This window comes from Echinops telfairi, unplaced genomic scaffold, assembly GCF_000313985.2.
Source record: "Echinops telfairi isolate 266 unplaced genomic scaffold, ASM31398v2 ScPeMD7_7424;HRSCAF=8462, whole genome shotgun sequence".
Taxonomy (NCBI): Eukaryota; Metazoa; Chordata; class Mammalia; order Afrosoricida; family Tenrecidae; genus Echinops; species Echinops telfairi.
This window is the reverse complement of record NW_022111324.1, coordinates 15132781-15157134: the sequence shown is the minus strand read 5'-3', so window position 1 is coordinate 15157134 and position 24354 is coordinate 15132781. Positions and strand designations below refer to the sequence as shown.

General features: G+C 38.0%; 1 protein-coding gene across 3 annotated transcripts in view; it reads right to left on the bottom strand.

Moving 5' to 3' along the window:
• Nucleotides 1-24354, bottom strand: part of RABGAP1L (RAB GTPase activating protein 1 like) — an 812491-nt gene that overhangs the window by 315330 nt on the left and 472807 nt on the right. For all 3 annotated transcript variants that reach the window (XM_004706718.2, XM_004706719.2, XM_045297897.1), the window contains exon 15: nucleotides 6003-6077. In XM_004706718.2, the coding sequence (XP_004706775.1) occupies nucleotides 6003-6077 (75 nt within the window). The remainder of the gene's footprint in view (nucleotides 1-6002; nucleotides 6078-24354) is intronic.

The following is a 24354-nucleotide window of genomic DNA, read 5'->3' as shown; positions in this document are numbered from 1 at the left end:
TTTTGAGAATGATGAGGGCAATGAATGTATAAATGTGCTTTACACAATTGATGTATGTGTGGATTGTGATAAGAGTTGTATGAGCCCCTAACAAAACGATTAAAAAGAAAAAAACTCACTCCACGTGAAAAAATTGTCAAAGCATCTGAAAATTTCGAAGCATCAGGAGAGTCTATTTCTTTCTTAAAATTACTTAGACATGAAAAAAAGTGTAAAAATTCAAAGCTGTTTTTAACATACTTTCATCTTTGGTCTTTTTCCCCCCTTAGGCAGTGCATGTGAAATATAAATGAGCATGAGTTGAGGAAAGGACAGCATCCCCAAAAGAAGCAGGTCTGACAATGATTAATATGGAGCTGCCACAGGATGTCTAGCAGAAATAAGAGGCAATAGCTTATGTAACTGACAAGAAATTAGGCAGTAGCACCCTAATAACGTAGCTCCCTGGAACCTAAGATAGTGTATTTGATGAATTGTTTAGGCTAACCTGTTTTTTTCGAACTGCTTAAAACCTGGAGGTAAAAATATGAAAAAAAAAGGGGGGCAAATCACAAGAACCCAAAAACCCTGCAGCTAATGCCTGCTATTCAAATTGGTTGAGGTGCAGGTTGTTCAGTGAATAGAATATGCTGATAAACTGAGAATCATCACAATCACAAATTAGAATATATTTTCATTAAAACTATACTAAATATCGTTTAATTTTCCTTAAAGATTCTGAATGTACTTCTACATTTCATGTTATATTTTAAAAACCATGGTTAACAACAGCTGCATAGTTCTATGAACATACAACTCAGAGAACTCTTAGAATTTCTTTAGAGCCGGTTTTGTTGAATAAGTACCTTGGAAACTCTATGGAGTAGTTCTACTCTGTCATATAGCATCACTCTGTAGAATCTCAGACTTCTCACTGAGATATTCTTTACATCGATCCTTAATCAATATTAGGAATCTTCAAAAAGTTCATTGAAAATGCATATTATGGGGAAAAAAACCCTATGTATGGATTTCATAATTGTCTTGCACCAACATGAACTCCCACTAACTTGTTACAAATGTCTGACATTATCTAGTTTGAGGCACTAAGAAGAATTAGACATCAACTTGATAAGAGCAACATGAATTCTACTTTTAGCAAGAACAAACGCCATACTTATGGTCCTGCGTGAGTAGAAGAATAGTGAAATCACTGATGCTTTACAAAGAGTCTATGAGGATAATGCCTCCAAGACAGCAGCAATTTATAAATAGATAACCCACTGTAAGAATGGATGGGACAGTGTCGGAGATGAAGCCAGCAACAGCAGACCATCCAAATCACTTTGCAGAGAAAAAAATTAGTCACGTGTGTGCCTTAACTGAAGAGGCACAACAGCTGAAATTTTTGGACATTTTATGGACGTCTCAAATATTTCTGCATACACAATTCTACCTGAAAAGTTAAATATGAGCAAACGTTTCACTCAATGGATTTCAAAATAGTTATGCCCAGATTGGATGGATATAAGAGTAGGACTTTCAATAGCCATGTTTAGCAAGTGTTTCAATAGCAATGCTTAACAAACAATAACAATGTTTAACAAATCAAGATCCTGTAGCATTTCTTGGAACAATTTTAACAGGAGATGAAACATGGCTCTGATAGTTAGGTAAATCCCCTGTCTCTCTTGCTCTCTGGTGACTGGACCTGCATGCGGCTGCTTTAGGAAGTTCGCTGCCTTGACCTGAGTGCTATACAACTTGTGGGCCAACCCATGGATCATGTCGCTAGAGCTTGAGGCTCCTTCGAGACCCTCTTTGCTATGCTGCTGGTGCGTATAATGCTTGAGCTTGAGGCTGTTGGATCCTGTCAACTTGCATTGCTTGAGTTCAATATCTCATCCAGGCCTGCTTCACGAAGATCCCAAGCTACTGACTCTTGCTGAGCCACCAGGCTGTTTGCTGCCTGTGGTAGACTCTGCCTGCCTTGCCCTAGAGAGGTCTCCGTTATCTGCTTCCTAGACCTTGGATCCGGAAGCCCATGTAAGTTGAAGGACTTCCAGTATATTAACTGTTTCACGAAAGTGAGTTGAATTGAGCCCTCTCTACTTCTGTGTGTACTAATTAGCTGTTGTATTCCTTCTCACTGTATAAACCTATCATCTTATAAATATATAGATAATCATAAGTGTCCTGGAGTGTCTAGAGAACCCTGCCTAACACAATGGATTTTTGTACTCTCCTGAAGACAAAGCACAATCAAAGCAATGGCTACTAAGAGATGGAAGTGGTCCAATGAAAGCAAAAATGGGTCAGTCTAGAGCACAGGTCAAGTCAATAGTTTCTTGGGATGCTCAAGGTATTTTGCCATTGACATTCTGGAAAGCCAAAGAAGGATAACATCTGCTCATTATGAGAGTGTTTAAAGAACGTTTTAGGAAAGTATTGGCCAATACTTCAGCAGAAAAATGCCTAGGAAAGCTTCACCAGAGAGCCCCTCTGCACCACAACAATGCCGATGTTCACGTCTCTATTCCAACAAGAACAGTTTTGCAGGACTTTCAATAGAAAATCATTAGGCATCAACCTTACGGTCTGCTTTCGCTCCTTCTGACTTTTATTTCCCTTTCTTAATTTTAATAAATCTCTAAAGGATACACATTTTTCTTCAGCTAATAATACAGAAAAGACTGAATTGACTTAGTCAAAATGTCAAGATCTGCAATTCTTTAGGGACAGAGTAAATTGGCTGCTACCATCACTTACAAAATTGTCTAAGACTTGATCATGCTTATGCTGAGACAGAAAGTTTATATTTTTAATTTTTTTCCCTTAATCCCATTCATTTATCCATGAACTACTGAATTTTTCTCGTACCATACTTTAATCTTGAAGTATGATGAAGACTTAGGTGTTGAAAATATGAAAAACAATGGTTTTCTCTGTATTCAGCAGTTATTTTTCCACTATTGAAAGCTAAGTTTAAAGGCCCTCTCCTCTTTACAATGGCCTAGTGTAAAAAGATCTACAGGTAAAAAATGCTACACTGTGGTATATTTCAAGATTACTTTGTAGAACAAAAAAACTTTCACTCATGGCTTGAATATTAGCTTCTCATCAGAGTATGTCTAAATGTTCCCTTTAGATGATAGCTTGATGAACAAACCTGTATCATTGTTCACCACTCCCTACCCCACCCCCAGTACCTTGGAAAAGAGATCTCTTTATCTTAAATACTAGGTAAGCTTAGTAGTGGAAACAGGGGCCTTGAAAGTCTGTGGCCATAAAGGGCTTGCTCATCACAGGGTCTACCAAGAAGGTGGAATGTGTAGATATGAAATAAAGATGGTTAAAAGGGAGGGGATGAAGGTCATATATGGATGATAATGCAACAGAGGAAGAAATTAAGCTCAAAGTGAAATAAAGTGATGAATCACCATGGAACCAGTGTGTATCATTATTATCATTAGAATCATTGGTACCATCAATCTATTGTAATTGTTATCCATTTTAAAAATGTCAAACCCAGAGGAACTGTTTTAGTTTAACTTACTGAAATTGCTATTATCCATTGTTTCCATCCAATTGAAAGCCTGAATGTCATCAAGCCTTCTATTTTTTCAATAGTCTTGGTGTTCCTACATTCTATCCTGTTCTTCCTACTCTACGTATTCTTCTTAGGTCTTAAGATCCACTCTTAAAATGTCAGCTTTGATTTCCTCCTCCACATTAGTCTCCAGTATCCAAATGATCACTAAAGAGCTGAACTTAGATGTTCTATAGACATACCAAATTCAATGAATTCAAAATAATTCATAATTAACTCATACATTTTTCTTTCATTTAGTCTTAAAGGATAAATTTTCTATCTCTTCATTCAAAACCATACTCTATCTAATCACTTAAGCTAGAAAACTATACATGTCACCTTTGAACTTTCCTTCACTAACTCATCATAAACAAACTACCATTTTTGTGTCCCAAGTGCTCCTTAATTCTGTCCTCCTCCAACACCCAGTCTCGACATCTCTCATTTAGATTTATATTTCCAAACTGGTCTCTCTGTTGCTAGGCTTGTCCCTTCAATTTTGCTCTCCACACAGGTATAATAGTAATTGGTCTAGAATGCACATCTGATTATGTCATTCCCCTCAATGGCTGGCTCCTCATTAGGTTTAAAATAAAGTCCACATTATTAGACATGAATATAGAGTTTTCACAATTTTTTCTCTCTCCACGTTGCCATTTTTACCTCAGATCACTCTCTACGTACAATTCCTATTTAAAAAATAACAAGACCAAACCCATTGACATTGAGCCCATTCTGAGTCATAACAACCTTAAAGAACAGAGTAGACCTACGCCAAGGATTTCCAAAGCTGAAATCTTTACAGAAGCAGACTGCTTCATCTTTTGCCCACAGAGCAATGGTGGGGTTGACCTGCACACTTTTGGGCTAACAAAAACCCACTGCTATTGAGTCAATTCAAACTCATAGCAACCCTATATAGGGCATATGAAACTGTAAGTCTTTATGAGAGCTGACAGTTTCACCCTTCTCCTGAGTAGTGGAGGTATATTTGAACTGCCGCCCTTCTGGTTAGCAGCCCAATGCCTAACCTGTAGCACCACCAGGGCTCCTGTACAATTCTTATAGTAACATATACTTTCATACCATCTCTTTATATTCTGTGACCTTTCCTGTCTACATACATTTTCTCATGTCTGTTTCACTAGAATTCTTTACTCTCTCCCCTTTATTTCCTGCACACCCCAATTATCTGTCTTGGCAAAGCGGCAACATCCTTCGGAGAAATCCTTCCTCAAAGTCTTACAGGGCTCAGTTAGGTAATTCTTTCTATTGTCTTACTCCATGTATCTCTTTCTCTTAGCACATTATAAGTTCTTGAGGGATGATGTATAGTTTTGTCATCAGAAAAATCAACAAAGACTCATAAAGAGAAGACAGATAAGTATGTGCTGACATGTCTGAGCCTTTTCCTGGACTGTGAGGTATTTGAGAATATGCATAATAAATTATTCATTATCTTTGTAATCCCACTGTGTAGCCCAGTGTCTAGAAATTGATGCTCAATAAATGTTTTGTTAAGATAAGGTGAAAGGTAGGAAAGAGGGAATATAAAAATAAATCACACACACACACACACACACAATAAATAAATACATCACTGAAAAGACTTCCTTGTCACAGCAAGTGGTTTACAATGGCTATGGCCCTGCTCACATTTAGGCATTTACATTGGCTCTTTTAATTCCAATAGGATCTAGTTAAAAATAACACCAAATAAGCAGTGTAGTTCCTAAAAAATTAATTCTGTTGAGAAACTGTCCCATTTTTACTCCACCATACAAGTATGTTTTTTTTAAATATGCCACATATACTCTCCAACAGGTAAATGAACAATAAGATGGAAGAACAAAACCAAGAAGGGCATAAAATAAACTTGGCAGCATGATGTGTGGCACTTCAATAATCTCCTGTAAACTTGAGTGAAGGAGTGGAGTTTGTCAATCAGGTCACAGCCAATGGTGACTCTGTGGGCATGGCTTTCTCCTGAGGATTCTGGGAACTCCTGTCGTCCTCCCTGAAGGCGGGACACATACTCTTTCTGCCTGACATTCCTGTTGACAAGTCAGATGGAGCTACTTTGATGAAGCCAGAGCCCTGGAGCTAGAGGAGCCACGTGGAGATGCATGTCAGCACTGAGATGCTTCTACTGCCACTGGATCCACAAGACTTTCCACCTACTGGCCTGTGATCTTCCTGCATTCGGCGTCACTGCATGTGCTGCATGGGTCTTAGAGGAGTTTATAGACTGGTATCAGACATAAGAGCTAATATTAGACTTATGGAATTGATCTAGACTGGACTGGGATGTTTTCTTAATATACGATTGCCCTTTTACATAAAGCTCTTTCTTATACACGAGTGTCTACGAATTTGTATTTCTAGTCTACCCAGACTAACCATGTCACTTGTTAGGTGGAAAATTACTCACATGAAGCAGCAATACAGCAGCAAGAAAAGACTGTCCTTGACAGTATCCAATATCGTCATCATACACAGAGTAGGCCTAGGGAAAAGGCAGAGAGAAATAAATACAGTAAATATTCATAGAGCTTTACATAAATGTTGCCACACAGCAGGTACTGCTTCTTCCTGCCCACAATTTCATCCATCCTCAACTTCAATACGTGTGTCATTCACACAGTGTGGTCCTCACAGAGAGACTGAATTTTCCCACAGCTATTCTTGACACTCTTTTATGAATATGGAATAAAGAGAAGCTCAAAGAACTACAATGAGTTTTTAAAAATCCACTATACTGTGTGGTCAGGTGCATGAGGCCAAGGGCAGTGAGTGGGAGGATAGGAAGGCTTGGGTGCTGTGGGAGTTCTGAAGCACCACATGGAGGACATCTTGAGGCTGCTGAGAATGTAGTGCAGACCCTCTAATCTGGCCTACAAAAAGAGAAACATCCTCCACAAAGAACTCTAGAAATTCTTGAATTCTTCCCAGGTAGAAGCTGTAGGGTAGAAATTGCTCCTGCCATCTACATCACTGGGGAAACCAGAGATACCTATCATATCATTCCATTTAACATTTATCCCTGTCTCTGGAGGAAAGGAAATGTGATTGTATGCTTAATATGTACCAACCAGTACTCCATGCTCTCTCTCTCTCTCTATGTATATGTATGTGTATATAAATTTCATATATATATATATGAAAATTTTGGAAGCATCAGTCAGTTATCAGTTGCAGCACATTGTTAATGAAGGAGCAAAGACACAGGGTCAGCAAGCTTTTTCTTGGTAAAGGAGCAGATAGAAAATATTTGGGATTTCTAAGACACAGTATCTGTTGCGTATGTTTCTTTATTGTTATTTTTTAACAATCCTTTAAACTGCAGAAACCTTAATTAGTTTACAAGCAGAACAAAAATAGGCCATATGGAGTAAATAGTTTGCCAAGCCTGACTCAGAATAAGAAATTGTTCGGATGTTCTGACATTTGTTTTCAAAAAGTAAACACATCAATTATGCTACTTCAATCCTTGACATGCATCCCAGTCCATGGGCAACAGCTAAGTGCTACTCTTCATTTTAGTAAGGAAATTCCCATTTAAATTACATAATCTAATGCATATGATTTTAGGATTATAAGTTAAATGAGAATGTCCTCATTAAAATGAATGTTTTATCACAGGGATGGTAAATGTGTTATCTTCTATATGCCATGGTAGTCAGAATATAGGGCCTGGAATTCTTATCTTTAACTTATTAAAAATATTTGATGTGAAGTTCACCATCTATTAAATGCATACATTTTAACTATACAATTCCTTGATTAAAAAAAAATCATTTTATTGGGAGCTCGTACAACTCTCTTTTTTAATCATTTTATTGGGGACTTGCACAACTCTTATCACAATCCATACAGCCATCCATTGTGTCAAACACGTTTGTATATTTGTTGCCATCATCATTCTCAAAACATTGGCTTCCTACTTGAGCCCTTGATATAAGCTCATTTTCCCCTCTCCCTCCTCTTTCATGAACCTTGATCATTTATAAATTATTAGTATTTTGTCATATCTTACACTGTCCGATGTCTCCCTTCACCTACTTTTCTATTGTCCATCCTCCAGGGAGGAGGTTATATGTAGATCCTTGTAATCATTTCCCCCTTTCTACTCCACCTTCCCTCTACCCTCCAGGTATCCCCACTTTCACCACTGGTCCTGAAGGGATCATCTGTCATGAATTCCCTGTGTTTCCAGTCCCTATCTGTACCAGTGTAAATCCTCTGGCTAGCCAGATTTGTAAGGTAGAATTGGGATCATGATGGGGGAGGGGGGAGCATTTAAGAACTAGAGGAAAGTTGTATGTTTCATCGTTGCTACCCTGCACCTGGCTGGCTTGTCTCCTCCCCATGACCCTTCTGTAAGGGGATGTCCAGTTGCCTACAGATGGACTTTGGGTATCCACTCTGCACTCCCCCTCATTTACAATGATATGAATTTTTTGTTCTTTGATGCCTGATAACTGATCCCTTCAACACCTCATGATCACACAGAATGATGTGCTTCTTTCATGTAGGTTTTGCTGCTTCTGAGCTAGATGGCTGCTTGTTTATCTTCAAGGGTTTAAGACCCAGATGCTATATCTTTTGATAGCCAGGCACCATCAGCTTTCTTCACCACATTTGCTTATGCACACATTTGTCTTCAGTGATCATATCGGGAAGGTGGGCACGCACTGATATGATTTTTTGTTTTTTGATGCCTGATACCTGGTCCCTTGTACACCTCGTGGTCACACAGGCTGGTGTCTTCTTCCACTTTAATTTGTGGTCAGGTGCATGAGGCCAAGGGGAGTGAGGAGTGAGTGGGAGGATAGGAAGGTTTGGGTTGCTGTGGGAGTTCTGAAGCACTACATGATGACATCTTGAGGCTGCTTCTTCCATGTGGGATTTGTTGCTTCTGAGCTAGATGGCCGCTTGTTTACCTTCAGGCCTTTAAGACCCAAGACGCTATATCTTTTGATAGCTGGGCACCATCAGCTTTCTTCACCACATTTGCTTATACACCCGCTTTGTCTTCAGTGATCGTGTTGGGGAAGGTGTGCATCATGGAATGTCAATTTAAAAGAACAAAGCGTCTTGCATTGAATAAGTACTTGAGTGGAGGTCTAATGTCCATCTGCTGCCTTAATACTAAACCTATAAATATATGCACGTAGATCTATTTCCCCACCATCCTATATAAATATATTTACATATGTACATGCCTGTATTTAGATCTCTATAAAGGCCCTTTGCCTCCTAGTTATTTCCTCTATTTTCTTTTAATTTCCTCTTGTCCCAGGATCATGCACTGAAGCTGCAGCTTGGGGAGAAGGACATGTCTGATCAGAGTACCCGGAAGCAAATGAATGGGGAGGAAGAGAGAGTGGAACACATCTTGGCCCACCAGGCCTGGAGGGCGATATCCCTGCTCCGAACAGCCAATGCACAGAGTGAACCATATGGCTAATCCCACTATGAGACATGATCATTTTGTTGGGGCCTCAAAAAACTCTTATCACAATCCATACATCCATCCATTGTGTCAAGCACATTTGTGCATTTGTTACCATCATTCTCAAAACATTTGCTTTCTACTTGAGCCCTTGGCATCAGCTCCTCATTTTTCCCCTCTCTCCCCACCCCTCTCCCTCATGAACCCTTGATAATTTATAAATTATTATTATTTTGTAATGTCTTACACTCTCCGATGTCTCCCTTCACGCACTTTTCTGTTGTCCATCCCCCAGGGAAGGGGGTATGTATAGATCCTTGTAATAGGTTCCCTCTTTCTACCCCACCTTCCCTCCACCCTCCCGGTATAGCCACTCTCACCACTGGTCCTCAAGGGATCATCTGCCTTGGATTCCCTGTGTTTCCAGTTCCTATCTGTACCAGTGTACATCCTGTGGTCTAGCCAGGTTTGTAAGGTAGAATTGGGATCATGATAGTGGGGGGTGAGGGGGAGAATTTAAGAACTAGAGGAAAGTTGTTTGTTTCATCGTTGCTATACTGCACCCTGATTGGCTTGTCTCCTCCCTGTGACCCTTCTGTAAAGGGATGTCCAGTGCAGTACATTTTTTGTGCAGTATTTGTGGTAAAATTAGTGCTCCGGCTGATATTTGGTCATCTTATACTCGAGTATATGTGGTATTCTTTTATTATACTGCTGCCTTCACTTTACTATTATCCTTTGGATTTTTTCTAAGGTTTATTGATTTGTAGTTTCTTTTCTTCTTTTTGTTTTATTTTTCAAATTTTACATGTGTTTATCACATTTTAAAAATAGGATCAGCTAGTGTTCACCTCCATCCACTGCTTTGATAATTCTAACTTCTCATACTCTTCTCCCTCACCCCCAAAACGCTTTCCAGACAGTTTGTTGATAGCAATAATTGTACATTAAACTGTTCCTTTAAAATAAATTTGGAAGTATTCTCCCTTACTTTGATTTCTGAAAGAATTTATGTGGTAAATAAATTATTAGTGTTGGCATTAAGACTTTCTTAAGTGTTTGAAATGATCATAATTGAACCTAGGATATTGTAAAACTAGTCCCATGCAAAAGTGTCTTCGTTATTAATTAAATAAATTATTTAATAATCTTATTTTCTCTTTCATATTGAATCAGTGAAAGTAACTTGTGATTTACAAGGAATGTGACTATTTTATCTAAGTTATTAATGTATTGACAAAAGGTTGTCCATGTCCAGCCGCAACTGAGTAAATTTTGACTCATGGCACCCCATGTGTTTCAGAGTAGAACTGTGCTCCATGAAACTTTCAACAGCTATGAACTTTTGGAAGCAGATCGCCAGCAGATCCGTTTGTGTCACCCAGAGATTCCTCAAGTTATTCATTATAGTCACTTATACCTTTTTAAAGTCTGCATGTATTTGATTTACCCTATTTCATTCATGATATTTTTAATCTGTACCTTTGTTTGCTCTTTCATTGATCTCGCTAAGAGGCTTATTAAATGTTATTAATCTTTTTAAAAGTCCTAGTTTGTGGTGTTATCAATTCTTAAGTCTATTTTCTTTTTTAATGATTTTTGTTATCCTAATTTTTTCCTTTAGTTTACTTAAGGTTTATCTTCTCTTCATTTTCTTTTTGTTAAGAGACGAGCTCGGGTCTTCTTTTCCAACGAAGGGCTTAAAGCCATCCATAGCCTTCTGCTTACCAAGACTTTTCAAGACCACTAAACCTCGGCGACTGTCCTCATCCCTCACCACGGGAGGGTTGGCAGAGTGGTGCAGACCTGACTCCACCTTAGTCCAATGGAATGTACCACAATTTGTTTTTATAGATGATCTGGGAAACTCCTACTCCAAAAGCCATTGCCTCAGATAACTGAGGATCTCCTGTGAAAGCAAAGTTCTAAAAGTGGAGGTCTCCAGGAATCAGAATAGATACAATGAAATTAGCCTGATGGCAAGCTTTGCACTAAGGAATGAACTGGGGTGGTAAAGTAAGGCTACTCCAGTTTCCTTTTCGTGGCTTTTTCCTCATATGAAATGCACTAGGGTGATTGAGAAATTACTCCAATGACTCCAAAGAAAGGAGTATGTTTCATTTCTGATTCTAATGACATGAGTGGGGCAATTTGGAAACTAATAAAATAAAAAAACTGTCAGGTTTTTCCCCTGGAGTCACTGATGGGTTCAAACTGTTAGCTGAGCATTTAACCGCTGAACCATTAAGCAATATTTCTCTGCTAATAAAATAAATGAGATCCTGATATATTCTGCAACATGGCTGAACCTTGAGAACAATGTGTTGAGTGAAGTAAGTTACAAAGGGTTAAATAGTGAGTGATCCAGCTTAAATGAAATACTTATGAGATATATTTGACAGGGCTATCTTCATCAGCAACACTCAACATACCTATTCAAAAGCCTTGTTAAGAGAATATTCTAAATCACAACAAGATTCAGTTTTCTCAAATCAGACATTCCGTGGTGTTAACTAAAATCAGTTTCCATAGGATAACCAAAACTTGTTATGAACAAGAGCATCATTTCATCCCATGCAGTACTTTTTGTTTCTTAGTTTGATTGTAAATTGTATTCATTTCTTTCAGGCACACAAGTATCAAAATTTGGTATCCCAATGTTATGAGCTGAATTGCGTCTGACTTATCTAGTTCTGCTAAAACAGAATGACCACAAATGGGTGGCTTTAACAAATAGAAATTTATTTTTTCACCGTTGTGAAGACAGAAGTCTGAATTCCAGGTGTCAGCTCTGGAGGAAGCTGTTTGCCTCTTTGGAGCTTCTGCTCCTGGGAAGTCTGTGTATGGCTTGGCGTCTTTCTTCCTCGAATTCTCCTGGCTTGCTTATTTGATCTCCTGTATATCTCAAAAGAGATTGACTCAAGATACAACCTAATCTTTCACCAACCTAACAACAATCGCCACATCCAAATGGCAAATAACCACACAATTAGAGGGTAGGATTTACAAAAACATATTTTGGAGCACACAATTCTATTTTACATGAGTTCTGATTTTGTAAACTCATTTAGAATTTTCAGTAAGTACAAAGCAATCATTCAATCAAGAAATCAATCTTATTATGGAACTATTCTTTTTTAACCTTCACTTGCTAATGATGATACTATCACACTCTTTTCTAACAAAAGAAAAATTAATCATTGAAATCATTGCTCCATGAACCTGAAACTTTTGTTCATTATCACCAGTTTCAAGAGCTCTTTAAATTTAAAAATTAAAGAATCGGGGAGGGGGGAGCGGGGAGGGAGGGAAAAATGAGGACCTAATGTCGGGGGTTTAAGTGGAGAGAAATGTTTTGAGAATGATGTACAAATGCGCTTTACACAATTGATGTGTGTATGGATTGCGATAACAGTTGTATGAGCCCCTAATAAAATGTTTTAAAAAAATTAAAGAATCAATTGCATCATTTTATTTATTTAATTTTATTTTATTTCTAATTGTTTCATTTATACTTTGAGTCAGAGCTCATGGATGTGTGTGTGCGTGCATGTGTGTGTGTGTGTTGGATGTTGAAAGGATTACAAAGACACCAGAGGAAGCACAAAATGGCAAGAAAAAGGGGAATGTCCTAATCCTATGGAAGAGCAATAGTGTGAATGACAGCAAAACAACAACAAACAAACGCTTCAAATTTTTCCCAAGTTCATTTTCAAGATACATGATGCATGCAATATCACAATTACTTCCTTGCCCTTGTTATGTTTGATTCACTTCAGATGGGTCCACGCTTCTATTCTCAAGCACTTCCTCTCTGTGAAAAATATGTAAAGTTGAGGGTTGAAGTCAATCATCCCTCATCTACCCTGACACCACTTTGATAAATATGCGATCCATCTTTGTACATTTCTGTTTAATATGTATTGAGCATGATGCACTTATATGACTGTTTCTGTTCCAAGAGAAGTACAACAGGAAAGGAAGGTTCATGACACATCAGCGAGAGAAGGTATGTTATTAAAAGATTCCAAAGCCTAATCTCTAACTAGAGAGAAGAAAGCAGTCAGAATGCAAAATAGCAAAACATTGATTTTTTTTAATGTACTTCTTTCTGGTTTTGAGTTAGGCTAATCAATAAAAATGACTTTTCAAGGGTGGGTAGAAAGCGGGAACCAATTACAAGGTTCTACATATAACCTCCTCCCTGGGGGATGGACTACAGAAAAGTGGGTGAAGGGAAATGTCGGACAGTGTAAGATGTGACAAAATAATAATAATTTATAAATTATCAAGGGTTCATGAGGGAGGGGGAAGGGTTGAGAGACGGAGGGGGAAATGAGGAGCTGATAACAAGGGCTCAAGCAGAAAGCAAATGTTTTGAGAATGATGGTGGCAACAAATGCACAAAAGTGCTTGACACAATGTATGTATGTATGGGTTGTGATAAGAGTTGTATGAGCCCCTAATAAAATAATTTTTTAAATGCATTTTAAGAGGCCCGCTACAAAATTTATTGTATGAGCCATTAATAAATTATGATATAGTCTGATTGTGTTCTAGCAATTTTGGTCTCTTAGAATTCTTTCAAATGTTATTCTGATTTCTATGCATTCTCTAACTGAACTAAACAGAATCATTCCCTCTATTCAAAACTTGTCTTTTGTGCTTGACCTCTTACCATCCCTGAACGGCCAGCTGCCTGGTCAGCTTTACCTAGAAGTCATTGTGGTAACAAAGGAGTACTTTTCATTACCAGCCTCCCACCTTCACTAACAAATTTAGACTGAAAAATAGATTATAGGTTGGAGAAACACTTATGCATGGCTTAAAACTGACAAATTAAACTACTGTCTCCTAAGTTAGCAGAATATGTCAATTATTTAGCAGTGCTAAGAAGCTGAATGTGAATCTATTTTATATGCTTAACCTATTCATGCACACCCATATAGCAGCATCTCTAGCCTGCTAAAGAATATCTTATGGGTTTCCCTCTTACACGCCTTAAGAGTCTGAGTTTCTCTTACCTTTCCCTCTAAGTGTGCTTCTCTAATACATGAGGCTAACTACATGTTGCTTATTCCTGGGATAAAAGAGAAACACTCTTCAGTATTTCCCGTACCAAACACTCAAAGGTTTTTGTATGAGGCTGTGTTTGTTACAGAAGGGGGTGAGACATGTAGGGCATCCTCAGTTCTGATCTCATTTCAAGGCTACACATGTTAGAAAATATTTTCAGATAATTCAAGGGCAGCAGTGATTGTTCTGTGCCTTGAATTGGCAAAGACAGTCAGTCCTACTGACATGTAAAATTTCTTTTCAAAGTTGGCATCCCTGACTATGGTTACCAGTTAGTCACAGGCAAACAGCTATTTATTTTATCAAAGAGACTCAAAATTGTATATTTATTACAAAAATATACAAGTATACTTGTAAAATAAATTATGTTAATAATGTTGTAAACTATCTCACACTTCAAATTTTTCCTTCATGCTTACTGGCTGGCAATGTTTGGTTTGGGTGTCTAAGTTTTAGCATGTGATAAGCATGTTTATAAATAGATATAAAAATATTAAGGTTTCTTTTCCTCTGGGCCCAGAAGAAATAAAATAGAAAGAATTAAGCTGCCTTTATCAAATTGTCATATCTCCAGACCATATGGATTTCTATCCCCTACTCTGTTGAGCTTCTATTTTGGGCATGTTGGAAGTTCACCACCCTGCCTCCCCCCACCTTCCATGGACAAAAATCATAGTTGTGCCTGAGAAGAATAATTCTGAATAGAGAGTTCAAGTGATATAACAAAGATATTACATCACAGGCTCCATATTCCAACAGATCAGAGTTCAAGTTCTGGCTCTTACCAATTGCTAGCAATATAAAGTTCATTACTCTCTCAAAAGCTCTGTTTTCTAACCCCATAGTGACAATTAAATGAGAACATGGAAAACACTTAACACATTGTCTGGACCATAATGAAGGGGTCTAGCTCTCCCATGCTGTTTTTTGTATGTGTCCTCCTATTGTATGCCTGGAAATCCTCCATATTCTTCATCCAAGAGTCTAAAGCCAGCCAGGTAGAAATTTTGATCATACCTTCTGTGAGATTAAGATAATCTAACCTGTCTAATGTGTTTTCCTTGTGTCTAATTCTGCCCCATTTACTATGACTTCATCAGTTACTCTTTTTCTCCAAGCTTTTACTCACATATAGCTTTCAGTACTTTACACACTGTGCAGTTTTTCATTCTACATACTGATCTATTCCACAAGACTCTGAGATAAGGAGCGAAGGCATGTCCCCTTTATCTTCTTTGTATCCCTTTCTCTAAGCTACAGAGCCTGATGTGTATTAGGTGTTCAGTAAATATTAGCACTACTGACTGAATATATAAAATATTCTGGAGAAGCTGGCCACAAACGTAATCTATAGTCCAGCACAGAGGAGAGGAACTAGATAATTCCTTAAAAACTCATTGCCAAATAAATCCCTCAGGACCAATAAGGAGAGCAGCAATACTAGGAGGGTAAGGGTAAGGGGAGAAGTAAGGGGGAACCAATCACAATGATCGACATATGGCCCCCATCCCAGGGGGATGGACAGCAGAAAAGTGGGTGATATGAGTCAGCAGTCGATGTAAGACATGAAAAAAAAAGAATAATTTATAAATTATCAAGGGAGCAGGGGGAGGGACAGAAGGCAGGGGAGGGAGGGAGGGAGGTTGAGGGAGGGAGGGAGCTTGAGGGAGGGAGGGGGAAAATGAGGAGCTGATGCCAGGTGCTTGAGTAGAAAGAAAATGTTTTGAAAAAGATGATGAAAACATATGTAAAGATGTGCTTGACGAAATGGATATCTGTTTGGATTGTGATAAGAGTTTTAAGAGGCCCCAATAAAATTAAAAAAAAACAACCTCATTGCCATCAAGTCTATTCTGACTCATCTTGACTCGATAGGAAAGGTAGAGCCGTCCTTGTAGGCTTCTGAAAGTTTAACACTTTACAGGAGGAGGCAGACTCATTTCTCCCACAAGGAATGGCTGGTGGATTTGGACAGCTGACCTTGTGGTTAGCGGCCCAAGACTTAACCCACTACACCAATAGGGCTACTAGATGACTCCTTGGGAATCCTACAAACAGTCACTATAACCTTCTGAGCTGAGCTCTCTGGCTTGACTTGAACTGGTTCGGAAAATGCTCTAATGCCGCTGTTTTGATTGGACCTTGTTTTTGAAGGTACCCGAGTAACATAAAAACAAGAGTATTTCTGAAACAAATTGTCTGCACATCTTTACTGATAAGAGGCATATTTAAGTATAATTTATTTGGATTAAACCCATGTATCTATGAAACAGAACCCTAAGAGTAATATTTTTTGACACAACCGTGGACAATATGTTGAAATACTGTCAGTCTTACACCATCATCACAAACATTGGTATGTTTACATCTATTATTGCAGCCACCGAGTCAGTACACTTCATCAATGGTCTTCTTTGTTGTTGATCTTCCACTTTACCAGGCGTGATGTCTTTTTCAGGGATTTGTCTAACTTATATGAGACAAAGTCTCACCAATCTTGCTTTTAAGGAGTATTCTGGGTTTACTTCTAAGATTTGATTTGGTGCTAGAAATGAAGCTGAAGATTGGATGACAAATTTGCAAGACCAGTGATGGTTCATAGCAAATACATGGATTTCCCCAGATGGAATACACAGAAATCAAATTGACTACATCTGTTGGAAGACACAATGGAAAAGCTCAATATCAGTAGCTAAAACAGGACCAGGGATGGGAAACCAGTCAATTGCTCATGTATAAATACAGGATACTGCTGAAGGAAATTAAAGCAAGTCCGCAGGAACCAAAATAGGAACATGAATCTATCTTATCTGAATTTCAAGAACATCTAATGAGATGATTTGACACACTAAACTCTAATGACAGAAGACCTGATGAGCTGTGGGAGGATATCAAGACCACCCCTCATTAAGAAAACAAAAGGTCATCAAAAGATGGGAAAGAAAGAAAAGATCAAAGTGGATATCAGAAGAAACTCTGAAACTTACTGTTAATCACAGAGCAGCTAAAGCAAATGGGAAGAAGGATGAAGTCAAGGAGCTGAATAGAACATTTCAAAGGGCAGCTCAAGAAGACAAAGCCAAATATTATAATAAGATGTGCAAGAACCTGGAATTAGAAAACCAAAAGAGAAGAACCTGCTCAGCATACCTGAAACAGAACGAACTCAAGAAACATTACAAGCCTTGAATTGCAATTTTGAAGGTTTCTATAGACAAAATATTGAATGTTGCAGGAAGCATCAAGAGAAGATGGAAAGAATATACAGAATCACTATACCAAAACAGTCCACCATTTCAGGAACAAGAACTAATAGTCCTGAAGGAAGAAGTTCAAATTGTATGAATGTATTAGCCAAAAACAAGGCTCCAAGAATTGATAGAATAATCATTGAAATCTCCGCAGGTCTGTCTAAATAAAATAGGCTGGATGAACAATCTGGAGGAGAAAACAATGGAACCGACAGTTCCAGGGGACATGAGAGAGGGGGAGCTGGGGGGAAAGGAATGATGTTAACAAACCCAGGGACAAGGGTACAACAAGTGATCCAAATCGGTGGTGAGGAGAGTGTAGGAGGCCTGGTAGGGCGAGACCAAGGGTAATGTAACCAAGAGAAATTACTGAAACCCAAATGAAGACTGAGTATGATAGTGGGACAGGAGGAAAGTCAAAGGAAATAGAGGAAAGAGCTAGGAGGCAAAGGGCATTTATAGAGGCCTAAATAAAGGCATGTACATATGCAAATATATTTATATATGAGGATGGGGAAATAGATCTATGTGTATATATGTATAGGTTTAGTATTAAGGTAGCAGATGGACATTGGGCCTCTCCTCAAGTACTCCCTTGATGCAAGAATACTTTGTTCTATTAAACTGGCATTGCATGATGCTCACCTTTCTGACACAATCGCTGAAGACAATGCAGGTGCATAAGCAAAAGTGGCAAAGAAAGCTGATGGTGCCTGGCTATCAAAAGATATAGCATCTGGGGTCTTAAACGCTTGAAGGTAAACAAGCGGCCATCTAGCTAAGAAGCAACAAAGCCCACATGGAAGAAGCACACCAGCTGGTGCGATCACTAGGTGTCGAAGGGATCAGCTATCAGGCATCATCAGAACAAAAAATCTTATCATTGTGAATAAGGGGGAGTGCGGAATGGAGACCCAAAGCCCAGTTGTAGGCAGTTGTACATCCCCTTACAAAAGGGTTGTGGGGAGGAGACGAGCCAATCAGGGTGTGATGTAGCAACAATGAAACATACAAATTTCCTCTAGTTCCTAAATGCTTCCTCCCCCACCCCCACTATCATAATCCCAACTCTACTTTACAAATCTGGCTAGACCAGAGGATATACACTGGTGCAGATAGGAATTGGAAACACAGGAAATCCAGGATGGATGATCCCTTTAGGACCAGTGGTGAGAGTGGCGATACTGGGAGGGTGGAGGGAGAGTGGGGTGGAAAGGGGGAACCTATTACAAGAATCTACATATAATTTCCTCCCTGGGGACGGACAACAGAAAAGTGGGTAAAGGGAGACGTCGGACAGTGTAAAATATGACAAAATAATAATTTATAAATTATCAAGGGTTCATGAGGGAGTGGGGAGTGGAGAGGGAGGGTAAAAATGAAGAGCTGATGCCAGGGGCTTCAGTGCAAAGCAAATGTTTTGAAAATGATGAGGACAATGAATGTACAAATGTGCTTTACACAATGATGTACGTATGGATTGTGATAAGAGTTGTATGAGCCCCTAATAAAATGATTTAAAAAAATAAGATCTGGAGAGAAAAAAAAAGAATAACCATTGAAATGCTTCAGAAAGCTGAAGAAGCACTAGAAGCACTCACTCATTATGCCAGGAGATTCGGAAGACAGCTACTTGGACAACTGACTGGAAGAGTTCCATATTTGTGCCCATTCCAAAGAAAGGTGACCCAATAGAATTCTCACACTATAGAGTGATATCATTGATATTGTACACAAGTAAAATTTTGCTTAAGACCATCCAACAACAGTTGCAGCAACACATTGCCATAAGTTCAGGCTGGATTCAGAAAAGGAGGATGAACAAGGGATATCATTGCTGATGACAGATGGATCTTGGATCAAAGCTGAGAATACCAGAAAGATGCTTATTTTGTCTCACTGACTATGCCAAGGCATTCGACCGTGTCGGCCATAAGAAACTGTGGATCACCTTGAGAAAAATATGAATCATGGAACAGTGCATTGTGCGCATTCGGAACTTAAACATAGATCAAGAAGAAGTTGTGTGAACAGAAATGGAATACTGCACGGTTTAAACTCAAGAAACGTATGCATCATGGTTGTACTCTTTCACCATTGTTCAATCTGTATGCTGAGCAAACGATTAGAGATGAAAGGAAGCCAGAGCAATGACAGCTACGTGAAATATGTGATTCCGTACTGATTCCTAGCTATGAAGAACCTTATCTGGACAATCAGTTGAAACCAAATGAAGTCTGATGCTTAATTCACAGTGACATATAAATGTTAACTTCTTTATTTGGAAAATTGCACTATAGTTATGTAGAAGGATACTATTGGTTATAAGACACTCCAAAGTATTTAGGGGTGATGGGGCACCATTTTGACAACTAACTCTCAAATACCTTCAGAAAACTAAACTTATGACTTTTCTGTAAGTTTGAGATTGCTTAAATGTGTGTGTGTGTGTGTCTGTTAAGGAAATTTGAAAGATTCATTTGTCCATTAAATCTAATAATAAAAATTTCCAGTACCAAGTGTTATTAGGTTTGTCCTATATGCTGGGGAAATTGTGAGTATCAACATACTCTCCCAAAATAGATTCACTGATATAAAATCATCTAAATACTGGAGAACAAAAATGCAGGTGGCTAGAAGTACTCACAAATATTCACTCACAAAGCAATTTTCTTATCTAGCATAGCTGGCAAAATTCCTAGCTGTAAGTTTCCTTTTATATAACAGGCTGTTTTGTTTTTTTTTATATATAAAGGTCCTTGGTAACAATTTAAAAGTAAACTGATACACTTTCTAAAAAGTAAATAAATGTAAAACCACTGTGTTATCCTAGAAAATAACGTCATATTATAAAATAATAATAATAATGTTCCATCACAAGCTATTATAAGTTTATAGCTTATACCTTTGTAATTTCATTAAAATAATATACACACATATGTATGTACGTATTGATGCAGAGGTCACCGCCACCAAGGACTCAACAATGTAAAGGAAAAAGTAATAGCTCTGACCTCGAAAAGCTTAACCTGAAACCTTTTACAAATAAAAATAATCCACAAAAGGAGGGAAACAGAAGAAACAAAAATCTCTTTTAGAGTTTATACACATTAATTTTTCATCTAAAATATCGGTATGGCAACCTTGAGACTGTGCCTCTCAGTTTACAGCAAGGAATGTAGAAACCCACTGCAGACCCAGCTGCTTTTTCTAAAATCCACCCACGAAATTCACGAGCTGCTCTCACCCAAAGATGGAGTACAGAAAATACTAAGGCCAGCCAGCTTCTGGGAGGATTCACTTATAGTACTACCAAACTTGTCTTAAAATTAAATCGCCATCTAAGACATTTCTACACAATTACTCTCCCATTTCTTATTTTCTTGGGGGTCACACTTGCATGGGGATGCTGACTGCCCCAACCTCTCCTACTTCCTTTCCGCTTTCATTTTATAAGCATTTAGCTCAACATATCTCTTACACATTTAATCCAGCCTTGGAGATTGCCGCTTGAAGGACATAGCTAGCACAGTGACGTCAAGTCAGGTCAGTAGAACGTATGATACTGGCACGGTCTGCTAGCCCTGAGCTCAGTCCACTGAAACAAGAAAGAAGACAAAGGCCTCTTCTCTACAGACAGAGTGCACTGCAAACATAACTTAAGAGAAACGAACCAGATCATGTTTAAAGCGAACCGTAACAACATCTAAATGTTATTTGTAAATCACTGTGGGGATTGATGCATGTATGGATTGTGATAACAGTTGTATGAGCCTCTAATAAAATGCTTTTTTTAAAGTCACTAAGGGGAGACGTGGATAAAACAAGGAAGGTGAGCAACTCAAATTTGGCAGTTGAGATTGTCTATGTCATTTAAGGTAGATCAATCTAATACAGAAATAGATGTCAATTTTGGGATTCCATATAAATTCAAGCATTGCTTTATTTAAAGAATCCATATGTTTTGTCCTTAAAGGTTAATTTTTTCCCCTTTCCTCTCTGTGCTGGAAAAGTGAACTAACTTTTATTCTTTTCCTCAAAAAAGAATGCGACTTTCTAAAAACAGTGGATACAATCAAACCTCAAGGTTCACACCAATCCCTTTATTCTAATTTTATCCATTTTTATCATCCTCATAATCCCTCTTTCTTCTCTTCTTTATCCTAGTAATGGTGTGATGGCTTCAATTAGTCTTTCAGTTGAAAGACTACAGGCTCCACAGAAACCATAAAGCTATTTCAAGACAAGCTTTATGAGAACAAGCACATGAAGAAAAATGTTTAAATCTCCTCAGGCGCTTCCAAGAGCATTGCAAATCACTCATTCTTTTTCCAGGTGTCCAGCTTCACAGACCTGACCTTTTCATTGCTACAGTCTCAGAAGAAAAATCCATATTTGAAACTCACATTGTACCTTCTAAGTTGAGCTCTGACTCATAGAAATTCTATTCTATTAATATGTATATTAAAGGGGATATACACATAAGGGAAAAAAACACCCAAAATAACCCCCTTCTCACACACACACACACACACACACACACACACACACACACACACACACTTTCACACACCCTTCTCTCACACACACACACCCTTCTCTCACACACTACCGAGTGTGTATGTGTGTGTGTGTGTTTGTGTGTGTGTGTGAAATGTAAATTTTACTGTTGTGGACGATGACAAACATAATTGTACTTACCAATGAAATAGATTTGGATAATTCTTCCAAAATGAATTATATGAAAGGAGTGATTAAGAGGAAAAAAATAAAGAAAACTCTTACTTTCAGAGCTTAACATTTATCACTATGCCAAATTGGTATCCTCTCTCCCAGTATAAACAAGATGATCATTCTCCCTCCTGTCCAGAATACGTGGGACCAGTAAGTACAAACTTTTCAATAGAGAGCTTGATAGGTAGACTGTAAAAGTGTGAACTTTCATTCCTCACTATGCATAAATAATATTATTTTATAGGTGGGGAACTTTGGGAGATGAAAATGTCCTGTAAGCATGCTAAGATTAATTGAATAGATTTAGTAACTTCATAGAACATGGACACAAAATTAGTAGCATGTAGAGATGACTACAGTGTGTGGGTATGCATGCGTGCATGTGTGTGAGCGCGCATGTGTGTGTGTGTGTGTGTGTGGGCCATGTAAAAAACCTCAGGACTCTAGTTGAGCAAGAAACAAACCAGTTAAAAGTGGGTAAAAACAATCTGTCCTACTCTATCTTCCTACAAACAAAAAAAGAATCATCTTTGAAAAAATAACATACAGAGGCCTTAGGAAAAAGTCATGCAAAAGATTAAGCACTCAAAATAACATTAAAAAAACACACTCTGCCAAGATCACTCTGAGCCAGAATCAACTCGGTGGCAATAGGATTGATCCTGATTTTGTTCTCCAGAAGATACCAGTCAGAGTAAAGAAGCAAGCCGGAGAGATAATACTTATAATACATGTTTCTCAACAGGAAGAAGAAAAAAAAAGCTCATACAAGAGAAAACCCAACTTTCCAGATGAACAAATGACAAACACAAAATCCATGTGAAAACCACAATTATATAACACACACTCCTTCAAAATGGCTAAAACTGAAAAGTTTACCAAATGTTGACAAGAATACAAAGCAACTGGAATTTTCATATATTTTTAGTTGAAATGCAAATTGGTAAAACGACACAAAGCTCTTTTTGGTAATATCCACTAAAGCTGAGCATGCTTATAATCCTTTGCCCCAGAAATTCCACTGATTGTACTACATCTAGTAAACATGTAAATACAACAAAAATCCTTAATATAAAAATATACACAGAAGTGTTAGTCATGTATTATATAGCCATGAATATGCTATAGAGACTACTATACAACAAATGGAAAATAATAAGTTATATGCAATAACATGGATGAATCACATAGACAATGGGAACAAAGAAACCAGACACAACAGAATCTATATTGCATGGTTATAATTTTGTCCTAAAGTCCAAAAAGAGGTAAAACTAATCTGTGATAACAGATGTCAGAATGGTGATTACTGGTGAGGAAGCATTAAATGGAGGTGGGAAATGAGAGGCTTCTGGAGTGCTAGTAAAATCCTATACCTCTATCCTGGAGTGTTCACATAATGAGAATTCACTCACCCCAGGGGGATGAATTACAGAAAGGTGGGTGAAGGGAGACAACGGACATGAAATAACAATACTAATATGTTTAATTATATATACTATAATAATGTATAATTGATCAAGGAGTCACAACGGTGGGAGGGGGTGAAGGGAGGGGGGGAAAAGAGGAGCTGATACAAAGGGGACAAGTAGAAAGAAACTGTTTTGGAAAAGTTGATGACAACATATGTACAAGTGTGCTCAATACTATTAAAAGATGGATTGTTACAAGATTTCTAAGTGTCCCCCAATAAAATGATTAATTAAAAAAATTTTACTCACCTATATCTGTAACACTTGTGCACTTTATAATGTGTATCTTACATGTTACAATCTATTTAATAAAAAGTTTTGTTTACATGGCATGATTTTAAGGACAGTTTTTTAAGAAAAAAATATTTTTCATAGAAATGAAGGTCTTAGTTCAAAAATAGATTCTATTTTAGGATCTAGAGCTGTCACTATTTAGAACAGAGCTGTCACTACGCTGATGACATTGATTTTGCAAATATGTCTTCTTTTCTTTGTATGTAGTATACTTCACAAATAAAAGATGCAAAATAATAATTAATCAATTTTAAATTATGCATGTACATTGAGAGAAAAGGGTCAGAGCCTTGAAAACCCTCCGGTTTCTGTAACCATCAGTTCTAAACACTGGTCTGAGCGGTTCTAAAACAAGGAAAAGTACAATTGAAACCAACCTCAATTGTGTGTGACATACAAACTAGTTTTAAACAACAACAAAAGTAGTACAAGACACTGATACAGACAGGAACTGGAAACACAGGGAATCCAGGGCGGATCATCCCCTCAGGACCAGTGGTG